The following is a 16,535-nucleotide window of genomic DNA, read 5'->3' as shown; positions in this document are numbered from 1 at the left end:
TATGCTACACACCTTCTTTTTAAAATTTAATTGAATGACACAGCTGATACACTTTTATGTTGGTATGTCCTTCCTGATCAAAAAATGCTCACAGCATATTATCTACTCAAATACAACATAATCATAAATCAAAACTACTGCCCTGCAATAAATTAACTTTAGTATTTCATGGGTTTAGTAAGCTATTAACCACAGATGAAGATAATACATAAACTATTGTACAAGAAGCTTTTAAAAAAGTTTTTACAGTATTATAAAGAAATTATTTATCTGTAATTCCATAAGTTCACTGTGCAGCGCCTGAAAACGAGCCTGGAACTTTAGCCAACAAGGCTTATTTTTTAACTTCTGAGATTCAATTTGTTTTCCATAATAGGTTTTGAGCTTTTCGATGATAACACTAATTTGCTTTTCTTCATACATTTACATTCCACTGTGAAAATACATACCTACACTCTTCCTGCACAGGCTACAAAGGTAATTCAATACAATTCCTCCACTGAATGCAAGTGGTTAACTTCTCCAAAATTAGTTTTGCATTTTTATAAACAAAGACTTTTTGACCCATGTCTTTGGAGGTGAAGTGTGAAAGTTATGATCTGATATATTGCACATCAGACAGGCAAATAGACAAATAATCTTTCAATTTATGGGAATGTATTTGGTGCTTCCATTCACTCTGCTTTTACCTGCAGTGATACTGCAAAGCATGTGGGCATGCAGTACACATAGAGAAAACTTTCTTGTATTTGCAGCTGAATTACACATCGCTAAACTCTAAATAAGTCTTCATAGTGAAGTTTTTGGCACAACACAGAACTAGAAGCACCCTTCCCTGACCTGAACTGAGTTTGACCTCTTCACCCATTCTAATTTCTACTTTCTTGTCAGGGTGTCTGTGTGCACATAGGCATTTGTAGTATCTAATCCATTCTGCAATTTGATGCAATTATCTAAAAGTAGCCAACACTCTCCACCCCACCACCAGAGCTGAGGTTTGCAAACTCGAATGATGAATTTTGCAACTGCCCTTGTACTTAGAATACAGCCATTTCTTAAACTCAATTCTAAGTGCCTCTGGTTCAGAAGTGTTTGAAACAATATCTCCTTCTCTCTTTCAACTGGAGATGCAGGTGTACAGGACCTTTGCAAGAAACCAGAATAATTTGGCATGCAAAGCTCCCTTCTATTTTAAAGATTTAGGCTTTTTATCAGTATGCAGTCATCCTTTTTCTAAGAGTACATACAATTCCTGTAGGGAAGCAGCAGTAGCAAAACAAAAATACCAAATAAACTCTAACCCTTTACTTACCATAAGTCTCCATCTTCAATAGTCTTATCATTTGGGGCTCCAGCATGGCCATAGTGCAAAACAGATGAGTTCTCCCCACTGATGGGCAAAAAGAAAATTAGCACAATTAGTGGAAGAAGAAACATTAACACACACATTCATACAATATAAGAAGGAACTCTATAAACATCAGTGTATTCACAGAAAAGGCAGCCTGTGAGAGCTGTCACAATCCCTGCCCTGGTGTGGGCTGCAGTAGCTACCCCACCACTTGTGCAGCAGAGATGGGCATGGCACAGGAATCCTGCTACTCTGGCTGTAAGACAGGACCTGGCTGCAGAAGGAACATGGCACAGCTCATATGAATATTCCCTATGTCCATGACAGTGTAAAGGAAAGAATTATGTGCAAGTAATTTTTCAATTTACACCCATTTATTATTTTCTGGTAGGGTTTTTTGTTTTTTTTTTTTTTTAATTACTTAGTGCTATTTTTCCCTATTCAAGGTCAAGTAGTCTGAGGCATAAAACAAACTTCCACTGGAGTAAAATCTGAGATTTGAAACACTCTAGGAATCACTGGGACAGGAGGAATTGAGCTGTCTGAGGGAACAGCTCCAGTTCCCCTCTGGCATAGCCACAGGTGGTCTCTGCTGGAGGGATGCACTGCTTGGGGAACATTCACAGCTCACAATGCCAGCAGCAGGAGCAGGGATGAAAACTGTCATTCTCTTCTTACCTGCTGTTGAAAAATCACATTGCAAAGAAAAGATTTTTATTCCTGGAAACCTTTCAGAGTAAACTGCTGATTCACAAGAATAAAACAGCTCCAGAGAAGGATGGACACTTGTTCTGTTGTTCTGAAGTTCCATGATCCACTAGGTGACCTACATTTGGCCTTGGCATCCTCTCCTGCCTACTGATATTCCTCTGGGTCTATAAAATGTCAGTTAAAAGGCTGATAAAGATCTCAAGCTCTACCTACTTTTCTTTTACTGTTCTCTTCAGTTAGATGCTCTCGCCTTTTCTCTTCAAAAAGCTGGAAGAATTACATCACATCCAAAAATACACATGTTGGGACAGGGTTACTGCAGCTTCTCTCCAGCCCCTCCAGCTCACTTGCCACTCTGTACCTCAGCTTTAATCAAAACCTTTCACTGGTCACCCTGCTCAAATTTGATTCTTTCAAGCTGTGATGCTGGAACAGCTTTGTATCTTGGATGTCAGGAATCTGAGGCTCAATTTCAATCAATCTTTTGTTGTGTCTGGAGTAAACGTGACATCTGACATACTTCTCAGATTTCTAATATGTGCAATTACAAAAACAGTAAGCATGCACTGTATCCAAAAACATATTACCTTCAAGATACATTAAGTGCTTGTGATACTAGATATTTAACAGATCATCAGTCATACAGATAATTTCATAAACAATTATTATGGAGAAGAAAGTATTAAGTTTCTGCAGGCTCTCAATCTAAAGGGCTGGACTGTGTCCCTGGCAGTATTTAAAAAGACATGTAGCTGTGGCACCTGGGGACACAGTTTAGCAGTGAACTTGGCAGTGCTGGGTTAATGGATGGACTGGATGATCTCAGAGGGCTCCTACAACCTGAATAATTCTACATTAATATTTTGAAGACAGTAAGTACTTATTTTTAATTATTTTTTAGCATGTAAGAATCACTATATAACAAGACAGTGAAAGGTGATATTTCAGAATCACGGGGATGATTTTCTGATACAAAGTGTACTTCATAAAATTATACACATGCCAAACAGAAAAATAAAAGTTAAAAGTTGTTAAATCAAGACAGAACTATGGCTACAACACATTCATTTTGTGATGCTGGTCCAATGGCTTCAGCACAGTTTCACAACTGGCTGGATGCTTTTTCCTTGCTGGATGCTGGACTTGAGAACCTCTGCAGCTGTGCAGATAGCTAAAAATGGACCAAGAAAGCCTGTATACAAGATGAAGACAGACATAAACTTCTTCCTGAGATGTTCTGTCTCCTGGGAACTGTTGGAATATTTTCCACATCAGGACACTTTCAAAATTAGTTTGCTCTAGCTGAAGAAAAAAATCTGTAACAGGGCAGTGGAGTGCAATCAGAAGAAAAGGTCTGCTGTGGCAGGCACCGAGTGCAGTGGGAGCTGTGCTCCCACTGAGCTCTCACATCAGGAGACAGGGGTGCAGGGGTGCAGGGTGACAGGGGTGCAGGGTGACAGGGCTGCAGGGTGACAGGGCTGCAGGGGTGCAGACTGCTCCTGCCCCTGTGCTGCTCTATCAGCGTGGGGAGGGAAGGCAGCATCACCTCTGCTTTCCAGGTGGAGGGCTAAAATTTTGGGAGGATGGCACGTGGAAGTTACTGGAATGACCTTGCATGACATTGTTTGGTGTTTAAGGAAAAATACAAGAAATAATGAAAAGCCACCAACAGCTGGTGTGCACATACATACTCCACAGCAGTTTGTCAGGATTTTAGCTGCAGATACTATTCCTTATCTCCCTCCAATACTGGGGATGAAGCAGGAGAAGCAAACAGCACATGCATATATTTATGATCAACTTTTAAAAAATTATCATGAACCTTAAGGGCATGACTCCATGCTTATGTATTTGCAGACAGCTCATTTACTTATCAAGATATGCTGGCACCCTCAGTGACATATACCATACCAGTGCATAAATAAGTCATATACTCAAATTTGACAACTGCACAAATGCTTTCAACAAAACACATTGAAAATAGGAAGATGAGGGGTTTCTTTTGCACATTTTAATGTAAAGGTTTTAGTTTACAAAATATTTCTGTTAGGCTCAGCACCAACTGTGAGGGGAGCTGCATGAAGGATCTGTTTTTCAGCACCGTTGGTGAGGCGTTAAGCAGGCACAATCTTTCTTGGCATTGGAGGCTCCTGATCTGTCAGGCACATCTTGGCTCTGTCACACACAGGGGATCACAGCACAGAGAGCACAGTTGGTGCTGAAGACCAGATCTGCACACCATATGCATTTCAGGGGTTTGGCTGCTGGGATTTATTGGCAGGAAAGGATCTGCCCCCCTGGCTGGCTCTGGGCAGATACCCTGGGCTCAACACCCAGGAGCAACCATGGCAGAGCTGAGCTGCTCTTGAAAGCTCCCCAGGTGCTTTGACCCAAAACAAAACCAGCACGTGCACTGAAGGACTGATGCCTGGCTCTGAGAGGGCCCTGCAGCTGAGGGTGAGTGGGAGAGCTTGACTCAGACATGCACTACTGACCAAATTAAGACAGTGACATGGAAACCTCCAGTGGGTTCTTGCTAAGAGGTGCACATCCAATCTCCCCTGCAGGGTGCATAGTTACCACTGACCTGAGATGAAGGCAGGAAGATGCTTCTGGAGCAATGCTACAGAAATGATGTGTACCCACAAGGTAAATGCTACGGTTAGCCAGAAATTGTTCACACTGGTTCAGTAAGCCTTTCAAGGTGGCTTTAAAACAATTTGAACAAAAGCCTCAGCCATTGGCAAAGCACAGAATTCACAGATTCACCGGGTTGGAAGAGACCTTCAGGATCATCAAGTCCAACCCAGCCCCAGCACCTCAACTAAACCCTGGCACCCAGAGCCACATCCAATCTGTTTTTAAACACATCCAGGGATGGTGACTCCACCACCTCCCTGGGCAGGCCATTCCAGAACTTTATCACTCAAGCAATAGAAAGCAAATGAGCCTTCATGTAGAAGCCACTTCTTTCTTTTCCAAGAGGCAACAGTTGCAAAGTCTAGCTTTAGAGTGCCAAATTGCAGTTTATGATGAAGCACTGTGGGAGCTTTGCTGCCTTCTTTTTGGTCAGCACATCTGAAAATCACCACACATGAGGATGCCAATGGTCACCTTCAGGCAGTCAACCTGAAAAATCCTCCAAGAGGTTCTCGTGTATCCATTTTTATTCCTTTAATAACTTGCTTCTAAGTGGTGTCAAAGACATGTTTGTTACAGAAAGAATTGCACAAAGCAGCAGAAGAGCTGCAAATTAACAACACTGAGAATGCAAAATGCAGTAAGAGATTCTGATTACTAGCAAAGGAAAACAATCCCCCAAGATGCATTTGAGATCAAAAAGCACCCTGAAAACAAATAATTAGAAGAAAGAGGAGAAATGTCAGCAATATTTTAAGAACAGAACTATGCTGAGCATCAAGCTCTACAAAAGTGTAGCTAGTATCTCTGTATTAAGGACATCTAAAGAAAAATATACCATTGACTAAATCTGGAACTTTCTTCCATAACAACTTAAATCATCATAGAATCAACTCAGAAGAAAGCATTAACCCTTCCTGCCATGTTTTTGTCTAAGGCATGAGATCTAAAAAAGTTGTACTGAAGTTAAAGAAAGAAAAGCCGATTCTGGTCCAGAAAGCTTCACTTATGGCAACCCTCAGATAGAAGAAGACATTCCACTGCACAGTGTTATTCTTGATGACTGATAGCACTTGATGAGAGCTGTCATCTGCCCAGGGACATCAGTCAAGAAGATCTGAACCTGAGCCTAATACAAGAGAGTAGCAGCAGCTGACGGTGGCGTCTGTGAAAGCAATGCCTCCACCACCACCTAACTCCAGCTGGAACCTCTGCACCTGCTTCCCAATGGATGCCATCCACCCCAGCATCACCAGGTCACTGGGAATGGATTACCTTTGTTTTCCCATTTGTAAAAATGGTTCCTTGGTATCCTAAGACACTGCAGTGAATAATTCATTAGCATCTGGACATTACTTGGAAGTAGCACTTTGAAAATGAGTGCCAAATCTATCCAGGTATGCTTAACAAATGCTCCTATTCTCCTTCCATGACACTTAGTGATGTCTGCACTTCAAACCACTCCCCAGCTGACAGCTTTTGAAAGTATCACTGACTACAGGACTAATCTCAAAAGGTAACACCCTGTCACACTCATCAATGTGTGTTAGTATTCTCATAGTAACAGTCAACACTTTTGGTCACACCAAACAGTCATTTAGCATCTCCTCAAGAATATAACACTGCACAGGGACAGCAATAACTAAATGCACCCATCACATTACAAGTGATTTATTTCTGTATTGAAATGTTGTATTGATTACTCCTGATTTCCAGCTTAATCAGCATAATTTTTAAAAAATTGAATAACAAACTTGTTTTTTATTTAAATGTACTATTCTTTTCTATGGAAACTATTATCAGGCCTTTAATCTAAAAAGAAAAGATCCTGTCAAAATATGCCCATTTTATGTGTTCAGGAAAATATAAAATTCAGCATGACTAGAATAAAACATTCAAAATTCCTAATTGCAAAAGCTATTTTTAGCTGTAAATGTAGTTAAGTGAAATATTTACAATGCATGACATTTTCCCAGTATTAAAAAATGTCTATTATTTTTGCCATCATTATGTTAATTGGATTCATTCATTTATTAGGAGCTAGCTTAAAACTGTTAATATTATTCATTCTTCCTTCATCACTCATAGTCAGAACATAGCATACAAAGACCTTTGTCTGTAAATTGCTATCTCGTGTAACTATTTTTTTAAAAATCAGGTTTGTCTGCACTTCTAGTGGTAGGATACAATCCAGCTGCTAGCAACAGGGAGTCATAATGTTGTTTGGATATGGCATTCCAAGGACAGCCCATCTCTGTGTTTTAAATCCTCCAACAGTTCAGAGGCAGCTCTAATTCCACCTCCATGCCCTGCAGAGCAGGAAGGACACCCAGGAGCTCCTGTCAGCACCCAATTCTGAGCTACTGTTGGAGCTTTCCTCCTCCGGGGTTCCCCACAACGTCCTGGGTTTTCAGTCCTGTGCAGAGTCCAGCCTGTTCCCACAGGTCACAAGGACCCACTACACAAACATTGACTAGGCATTTCTATAGGTTTAACAAAGTGATTTGGCCACCAGCACCCAAACCAGATTCCACCTCCATGCCCTGCAGAACAGGTTCTGATCCACCATAAGTGAATGTGAAGTCTTCATGGCTGTGAAAAATCATACCTTCACTGTCTGTGACAAAAGCTTGGAGGTGGAGTCTCATTTTACTGGGATGTTAATGCTCAAGTTATACAATGGTACTTAAACCAGGAACCTTTTCAGACAATTTAGATACACAATTTGCCAGAAAACTGCTCATGCTCCTGCTGCAATTTTGCATATAAATTGGAAAATTGCATTTACAAATAAGCAATTGAGTAAACTGCAGAAAGAAGTGAAGGTGCTAATTGTTCTTATTACCTTCAAAGCAATATAGAATTATTGTCATTAACATAAAAATTATCTTTGGTAAGTGTGTGTGACTTCAGATAAGGGCAAAAGTTTCTGAGTAGCAGCAGAACAAGTGGAACATATATACCAACATATATGGCTCATTTCACTGTCATACCTCTCTGATTAGATTAATTCCACTAAGTAAGATTAATCTCTGCATGAAGCACACAGCTGTTCTTCAGCATGTATCCCACACTGTTCTCTTGTGCATTTCTACAACTGCAGGGAGAACTTTAATACTACTTTCCCAAATACAGTAACCTTCAACACTAGCTGTTCAGCAAGAAGCAGAGAGAGCAAAAAAATTCCAAATTCCAAAGAGATTAGTTTAACTGCATCCTAATCTTTGAGACAAAGAATTTTGAGGATGATAAGAAATACTTAAGGTGTATTTCAAAGAAAGTATATTTGAGCAACAGAGAATGGCTGTAAAGCCCTTCTCCATGGTGCTATTTAATAAAAAAGCCAACTGCAGCACAGGGGTGAGCATAAACGATCTTGGTGGCAGCAGCAGAGCAGACATTGGGCAACCTCTGGAGTGCAGCACTCCATTACCAAGTTACGTCTTCAGGAGACAGAGGCAGCCACCTACCTCTCTTTGTCTTTTCCAGTGAAAACAGGTCAGAACTCACTCTGGTGGCATTTGCAAACACATGATATGCCTAAAAGAACTGTTTTTACAAACATCCGGGGGAAACTGACTATAAAGCTTACACAGGTCAGTGTGCATCATCCTCTTACCTGCCACAGATGCAAGTGTAGGAGGTGTGGCGCATGCCACCTCGAGTGTAGCAGTAGTGCTGGAACAGGCTGCAAAGAAACAAAGGTGGGCATTATTGATTTATGCAAAATCACCCCCAGACAGGTAGAAAAACAAGTTCTGCTTGAGTACAGTTGTGTTGGTGTAAATCCCCAGCTGCCCAGCGAGGCTCTCTGCCTATTTCTGCTCAGCTGAACATTCCAGTTGCCCCACATGCACATCTCAGCAGCCCTGCAGAGCTGCAGGTGATTTCCACAAAGCCATGAAGCAACTCTGCAGCAGAGAAAAGGAGCTCAAGTGCAGCTCAGTGACCTCAAATGGCAATTGCTTTCCGTACAGCTCGACACCAAAAGGGAAATTACTGTTGGCAAGAGAGTTCATCTGACTACAGAACAAACAGGATGCTAACAGTTAAAATGCTGAACCTGGTAAAGCTGGCCAAACTCTCCAAAGTGGAACTGAGAAAATCACTGCATTGCTGTGTTTCAGGCACACAATCACATCCATGATCCTTCTTTTCAATCCTGCTGCCCTCAGTCTATGTCATGTAGATTCAGGAAAAGTGAAGTCCAACCAGCCCCTCACAGAGGAAGGAGCTGGCCAGACTGGTCAAAGCTCTTGAAAATAATTTCAGCAGAAATCCTCTCCTTTTTACCACCTCACAGACACCTTCTGCTGGAAGCTGAACTAAATGTCCCCTAACCCTGATTTGCATCTGATTTGCATCTGACTGTGCTGTTCACCCTCCTCTCCAGACAAGGCAGCAGAGCTCTCCCTCCACATAAACCAGGTCCTTTCTGCATCACAGTCCGGGCTGGAATGGACACTCTCATGTTTTCTTGTCTGCAGCACAACAGACACAGAGAAAACATAAGACTTACTCAATTTCAGACTGTGGTACCTAAATACCTCTATGATCTTTCCCTGTCCAAACATGGGGAAAAAATTAACAAAAACTCAATCCCAAGAGCAAGAAGATCATGCAGTAACATGAGGCCAGGTCTCCTGCAGCCTATAAGGGACAGTACAACGCAGCATTGTTTTGTTTTGTGCGTGCCTGGGACAGGGAAAGGAAGGGAGAACAGCCCGTGGAACTCCTCTTTCACTGCCATCCTGCGGGAGGAGCTGTTTGCCCTTAAAAAGCATTGCAATATTTTCATTTTCACTGTCAAAGTCCCCTTCAGATGAGGACAGATTTGCCCAAAGCACAATTAATATAGGATTAGGTGCTTTACAAGCTAAGCACATATTATGGATCCTTTTATTCTTTTTGAAATATGCTCTAGTTACAATCCAATTCTCTGTAATACTGAATGAATTCCAAAACCTCATTTCTTGTAATGCTGAAATAATTTCATTAACATAGAGTGATAATGGTGCTATTCAAAGAATAGAGATGTTGTGATTTTGTCCTTCTTCAGCAGCGAGCCACAGAACACAATTCAAATCCAAAAGATATTAAAGACATTACATGCTTGTAAATCTAAACTGGATTTTAAAATTACACAAAATTACAGTATTTAAAGAGAAACAAAAGAAAACATGCAAATTAATCACATATGAAAAAAGAAAACCCTCCATTTAGAGACTCAGTAGAGGGACACCCTGTTTACAAGATCTCTTTTCTGTTCAAAATACTGTGGTCGTTTACAAGGCAGAAAACACTAAGTTTGTTTTGGCCCATAAATGAATAATGGCAATTAGTAGGTCAAATGCCAGAGAAGCTAAGGAGAAACTCTGACATGGTGAGAATCTAGCAGAGATATCACTAAACTAAGCTGATAAAATTTATCACCTAAACTGTCATTTTTTCTGACAAAGACATTCTTTCACAGAAATGGACGTTTCATATGGAAACATTTGCTTGCAGGCAAGCTTTACTCTCTAAGACATGACACTATGCACAAACATTTTGCACAATAATTACACTGTTATATATGTATAGTAACATTTTAGGAAGCAACTTTTAGCATATTTTATAGACCCTTCACCTTAAGTGATTGAATAAACTATGTCCTCTAGACAGCAACTTCCAGTAACCTTACAAAGAGCTTAAAAATGAAATGTAAAAATAAAATAATGAATGCCCTAAACATCCTTTCATCATCAGTGATGCAGGATAGCAAGGTTTATTTTTCCATATGACAACTGATCACATATTCAGTTGTAACTAATATGAAACTATGCAGCCAGTAATGGCAGTCACCTCTTGCAGTACTCCCTGACTAGCAGTAAAAAGCAATAAAGAAATTAAGACATTCATTGTGTAATCTAGCTGTTGCCTGAACTTTGTTTCACCAAACATCATGGACTTCCTTTTAAGACTAAGAAAGAAGGGGCTATCTGTGTGATTGAGCTGATGGTGGTACAACTCTGCCAGGTGATGAGTTTCCTGCTACTAAAACTACTCACATCACTTTTTTGAATTCACTTTTTCGGGGTATGGCTTCATGCAATTGGAAAAAAAATCCAAAATTTCTATCAGAGACAGCCAACATCCTTGTATAATATGGCATAGATAAGTGAAGGACTGGATGTCCCTTTGATGACAAAGGCTGGCTTTTCAAAGCTAGAAAGTACATATGTAGAATTAGAGAAGGCGCCAGGACTTTGAAGGTGAAGTCCCAGTTCCACTGAAGTTAAGGCAGATTCTGCCACCTGACTTCATCACACCAAGATTTCACTGTCTACACTCTGCAAGAATCTTTATCCAAAAGAGCAATGTCAAAGTATAGAGTCTGAAATAGTTGGATGGACTGTAATTTAATCTGGCACTCTGCATACATTTGCAAATATTGCATCCTGAGCTTCTCCTGGTCTTTCTGTGTGGTAAGTACACTTCCCTCTCTCTCAGGATTTTTCACAGAAGTGCACAGAGAGAAAGAAAGAGAAAACAATTTCTATTTCTGCTCCTTGTTTTTCTCATGTGGATTGTGTTTGGAGAATTGTTTACCTGGGGTGATTGCTTGATTGGATTCTGGTGAGGATTGTTTGAGCCTGATGGCCAATCCAACCCACCTGTGGCTGGACTCTGGAGAGGAGGGTCCCGAGTAGTGAGGGAGTTAGATATGGCAGTTAGAAAAGTAGGTTTGTAGTTTTAGTATCTTCTTTTCAATAGTATATTAATGTATTTTAGCATAGTTATAATAAAGAAATCATTCAGCCTTCTGAACTGGAGTCAGACATCAGCATTTCTTCCCACTGGGTTCGCCTGCATTTTACAATATTTCTGACTGGAGGATACGTGTGTTCAGTCAGTTTTATGTTGGTGCTGGATGCTTTACCCTCAGCTTCTAATGCAACCAACACAGGTACAGAAATGAAGCAGCTCTTTCTCTTCTCCTTCTTGTACTGGTTTCAGAGCTTCATACCATGTTTTTTTGTGCAGCATTTCTCCAGAGGGTGTGTGTATCACTTACCATGGAAGGATGGCCTCAGTGGTGTACACAGACCAACCACAGGAGCATTGTCACATGTCACCTGTCAAATGCAGACAGTTTTGCTAGAGCTGGCATGGGCTGTGCATTGCTTTGGACACAATTGGTTTGTTGCTGTTGCTGTGTAGCGGAACATCCTGGGTTTGGTGCTCTTTGTTTTGCCAAAACCATTACTTTCTTTGACTGACAATATGCAGAGAGTTAAGGCAGTTTTTTAAAACTCACTGTTTTTCCCGTCAATTTAAAACACCCCAAGTATTAGACATCATCAGCTCAAATAAGTGAGTGCACTTCCCCTCGGTGCAAATTTGCTGAGGCACAAGATAATGTTATCCTCACTGCTCTGCTGAGACTCAACTGTCTCACTGGCTGGGCTGACTTAAGAGAACTCCCCTTTCAGAAAGAATGGGTTATTCACCAGTAGAAATTACAGAACAAGTATATACTTGCTGTGTTTCAGATCCTATGGAGTACTGCATACATCCAAACAAATCTCCAGAATGTTTAAAGAGCTTCAACTTCAACACAGCCTAAAAAGCCATTCAAGTGAAACCTTCTACGAACAGTCTTTCTGACAAATTATCAAAATCACTCTGACAATGATGTTTGTGTTTTATGGTCATCTTTGGTCCAGCTTCTACTGCTATCTAATGCACACTGACAGTTACAATCACATTGTGCTATGAATGGAAATTGCATTAAAAGAGATAGTTTAATGTTAACAGTTTTCCTAATTTAAGTGAATTGACAGAATACAGACATGTAAAGCAGGAGGAATAGAACTATCTGTATTCATTGCTCTCACATTTTGCTTATTTTCAGGTCTTCCTTATACTAGAATACAACACATCCATGCACACCCAGCAGCATTATTTTTATTTCCAAAAGAAGTACATAAATAATCTCTAATTTTAATTATTATCATTAGCTCTTCTTGAGTTATAAGAAATATAACTCAAATGTTGCTTTTTTATTAAGCAACATTTGCATTTCTCAGCTATTCATTCCTGAAACCAAGACACTTCTAGATCAAAAAGGTTCAAATTTTAAATAAAAATCAAGTTGAGCATTTTGACCTGTATTTTACAAAACCAGCAAGAAATGCAATTACAGAAAGTGTAATAAACATGGTGAAAAGAGAGACACAGAAGGCACTAAAAGTGACAAGAATATCTGAGCAATGTCTGACAAAAAAAAAAGTTTAGAACCTCGGCAAGTTTCTCTAACACTGCCCAACAGACTCCTCAGTGACCTTCTGATGGTCCCACACCCTCAGCCACTGCAGCCAAGTGCTGCAGAATGACACATGCACATCACTTGAGGCTGGAGGAACAATTACTCATCCCAAGGCTTCTGATGAGACGAGAGAGAGAAAACCACTGAATAATCCTGTTCATGATTCCCAGGTACTGCCTCTAGAACACTTGTGGATACTGGCAGTTCAAGAACCCAGGTTTTAGGCTGTGTATCAGAGAGATCTGCTGTCAGTTTGCCTGTGAAGCACACAAGTACAGAAGAGTCAAGGACACCTGTTGGTATCTCACTAGGGTGTTTATATCGAAAACAAGTATTTGAGAAAGTTGCCTCCTAATAAAAAGAAACCTTTGTATGCTTCAAAAATAATATTCTTTGAATATAGCCCCTGAGACTTGCCTTGAAATACAAGCAGGTGGGTTTGAACTATAAACTGGAAACCACAGTAACTTAAGGGAGTTAAGTTCCTTCTTTTGCTTTTATTACTACAATTGGAAGATGTAGGTGAGTATCTATTAGTTACCTGTACACTGAATTATTTTTGAATTACAACTAGAATGTGCCTTTATGCTTTTGTATGGTGTAAATTTGAAGCATAGTCATGACACAGGCTAAAATCCAAAGCCTTTCTAAAGTGTTCCCAAAAGGACAAATATTCCAAAGCTGATCTCTTCAGTTACCCCAGGACTGAAAGCCATTATTTTGATAATTTAGACACATAAAAATCTCCACATAAGAAAACTGTAAAGCCCAAACTCTACAAAATTGTTGAACCACCCACAGTAAATATAATTTGCAAATGATTACTAAAGCATTTATACTTAATTTTCAAACTAGACTGACAGAACATGCTCAGAGGGAAGAAGACAAGGTGTCAGTAACAGCCCATCAGTGCATACAGGAACAAGGTGAGCAGTGCTTCCTTTAATCCCACACTAGACACAGTGAGGATCTTAAAAACAGAGCATTTTTCTTTGTTAACCTACTAACTCTGCTAATGTAATTTATTTTCCATGGGCAACTAGATGCTTAAAGGCTTAGCCTATCTAATCCTATTTTCATTTAGTTCACAACAGCACACTGCAGTACTGCAGAACATCTCTGAGGTTGTTTCAATACAAGAACAACAACAACAAAAAAAGTCTTCAGTACTTCATTGCAAAAGGGCAAAATAGAGTGGGGAAATCTAGCAGGAATAATCCAACTTACTATTAATTAACAAAGAATGGATTACTAACTTGCAGCCAAACAAGAAAAATAGCACAATGAGCAGATGAGCAAAGTTATTCATCACCTTGGAGACAATATACTTAATGATTTATGCCTGGAAATTGTTTAGAACAGAACTTGCAGATCCATGAACAACAGGAAATATAACTACTTCTGTGCATTGACTTCTTAAACTAACTAGTTACACTACTCCTAATAAAAATTTTAGATTAAAATCCCTGGCTGGGTTATTTTGCATGCTCACAGAGAAGAGCTGCTGAAGCTTACTACCAACCTGAGATACTGACAGGAGATGTACTTTGAAGCATCTCTGTTTACAATTGTCCTAATTTGTATCATGCACAAGCAGAAATGATATGTGATTTTTTAAAAAATGTTGATCCTTCTGAATTCTAATATCTAGATTTTGTTCTCATTTTTGCTGTGTTTTCTTCAAATAAGTTATTTTTCTTTATGTGCAGCAAACACTATATAATAATAGAACCTTAAAAGTGACCAATGTTATTTGAGTTCAGCAGGGACAGAAGAAGTGTAACTTTGGCAAGCAGGTGTGACACAGGAAACTGGCAGTACATTAATGTAAATACAGCAAGAACATTTAGGAAGTAAGGGAGAGCTGTGAAGAAGCAGCACAGAAGTGAGTGGGCTCAGCTCTGTAATAAATAATTCCTATTGGGATTTCTAAGTGTGTTACTTCTCTGTACTAAAATGGATCACAAGGCAGAGCTCAGGGCAGGAACACAGGGTAAGATTACCCTAAAATGTAGATGTATTTTAAGACACAAAGCAACACAGGTCAGAAGGAATACCATTCCTTCAGGAAGCAAAGTCCATCGAGGTAAAGCCATTAATAGTACCTGGAAGCCAGAGACACACAAAAGAGAAAGTCCATAAATAATACAGAACTCAGCACTGTCACATATGTCATATATGATTTGCAATGATTGAAGGTAATTGATAATATCAGTTCAAGAACAGAGAGTTTAGGTGAGGGGTAATTAGCATTTTAATTGCATAATTGGGAATTATAAATTACCTGTCTTATGTAAAGAATAACTGAAGAGCTTATATAACATGAGCTGATAATTCATCTTTTTGTCTAAGCTAAATGGGTTGGAGAACTTAGAGAATCAGGAACTGCATTTTCCTCACACACCGAAACATTTCCTTTAATTTCATAGCTCTTCCTTTCATCTATTCCACATGAAGAAAATCTTCCCCCATCAATTTGCAAATCTAGAACTTTTGAATGATTTTTGAGTCAGAGAACATGACTTCTGATACTGCAGCAGTTTAAGATTTCCTGTGGAACGATCTCCCCTTCTCTCTTCTCCCTTCCAGGGGAGACAGGTTGATGTAATTTTTTTCTAACAGGACTGTTGGAGTTTAGTCCATTTTTTTCTTTTTCCAGTATGAGGAAAGGGCAAGAGCTTTCAAAGATGTGATTTTAAAGAAGTGCATATGAACACTCTCACTTGATTTGTCCTTCATGATTCTACACTGGTGCCACATCTCTTTGACTCTGAAAATTCATCAAGTTAGGCTTTTTCACAGTAGTTCAGCTAAGCCATTTCATTACCAATGTTCAAATGCAAACAATGATTATGTAAGCCTGTAACCTCCTACTCAGCTGCTGCTTTTCCAGAAGATTGGCAAGACAACGGAATGGGTACCCCAGAGATAGGACAGTGACCAAGAATGCTCTGTAAATACCACTTTTCAGTAAGTCAATCTTTAAATTAACACTTAAGAAGCCTTTAAAAATGTCTTCAGGTATGATTGTCAAATTACTATTTTCCTGAAATTCTTTTAACTCTACTCAGAAAATTCACCTATCATTTGTCAGAAGTGTTTGATTGATCTGTATAAAACCCAGTTGATCGTGGATTCAAATATTATGACTATTACACTACTGAAATCTTTAACTATCAATCCTGCTGAAATACAGTTAGTATTCATATTTCATAGTAATTTCATAGTAATTGAGCTGATTAAGATATTCATAACAACAAGGTTTAATGTCAACTCTGACAGACTTGTAAGTCAAGGTCTACCTCAGCTGGTTTTTGGTAGGCAGAGGCTCAGAGGCAGGAGGTGTGTGCTCTGCTGGCACAGGACGTGCCTCCTGCAGAGCTGCCAGCTCAGCACAGGGGCTGTCACAGGGAACACAAGTAAGGATTACCCACAGCCAGGCCAAGTAGCCCATCAGGTGATGGACAGAAAAACTGCCTAGTTTTTACTGCCTAGTACAAGAGATGCTTGTACTGGTCTGTA

At 39.7% G+C, this 16,535-nt stretch overlaps 1 protein-coding gene across 3 annotated transcripts in view; it reads right to left on the bottom strand.

Annotated features, from left to right (window-relative positions):
• The window catches only part of PEPD (peptidase D), a 143,148-nt gene that overhangs the window by 53,289 nt on the left and 73,324 nt on the right, over positions 1-16,535 (bottom strand). For all 3 annotated transcript variants that reach the window (XM_053952645.1, XM_053952647.1, XM_053952648.1), the window contains 2 exons: positions 8,322-8,390; positions 1,313-1,390 (listed from right to left, as the gene is read on the bottom strand). In XM_053952645.1, the coding sequence (XP_053808620.1) occupies positions 1,313-1,390; positions 8,322-8,390 (147 nt within the window). The remainder of the gene's footprint in view (positions 1-1,312; positions 1,391-8,321; positions 8,391-16,535) is intronic.

This window comes from Vidua chalybeata, chromosome 11 (assembly GCF_026979565.1).
Source record: "Vidua chalybeata isolate OUT-0048 chromosome 11, bVidCha1 merged haplotype, whole genome shotgun sequence".
In the NCBI taxonomy this organism is placed as follows: domain Eukaryota; kingdom Metazoa; phylum Chordata; class Aves; order Passeriformes; family Viduidae; genus Vidua; species Vidua chalybeata.
Note: the sequence above shows the minus strand (reverse complement) of the source record. Positions and strands in the feature narration are given on the sequence as shown.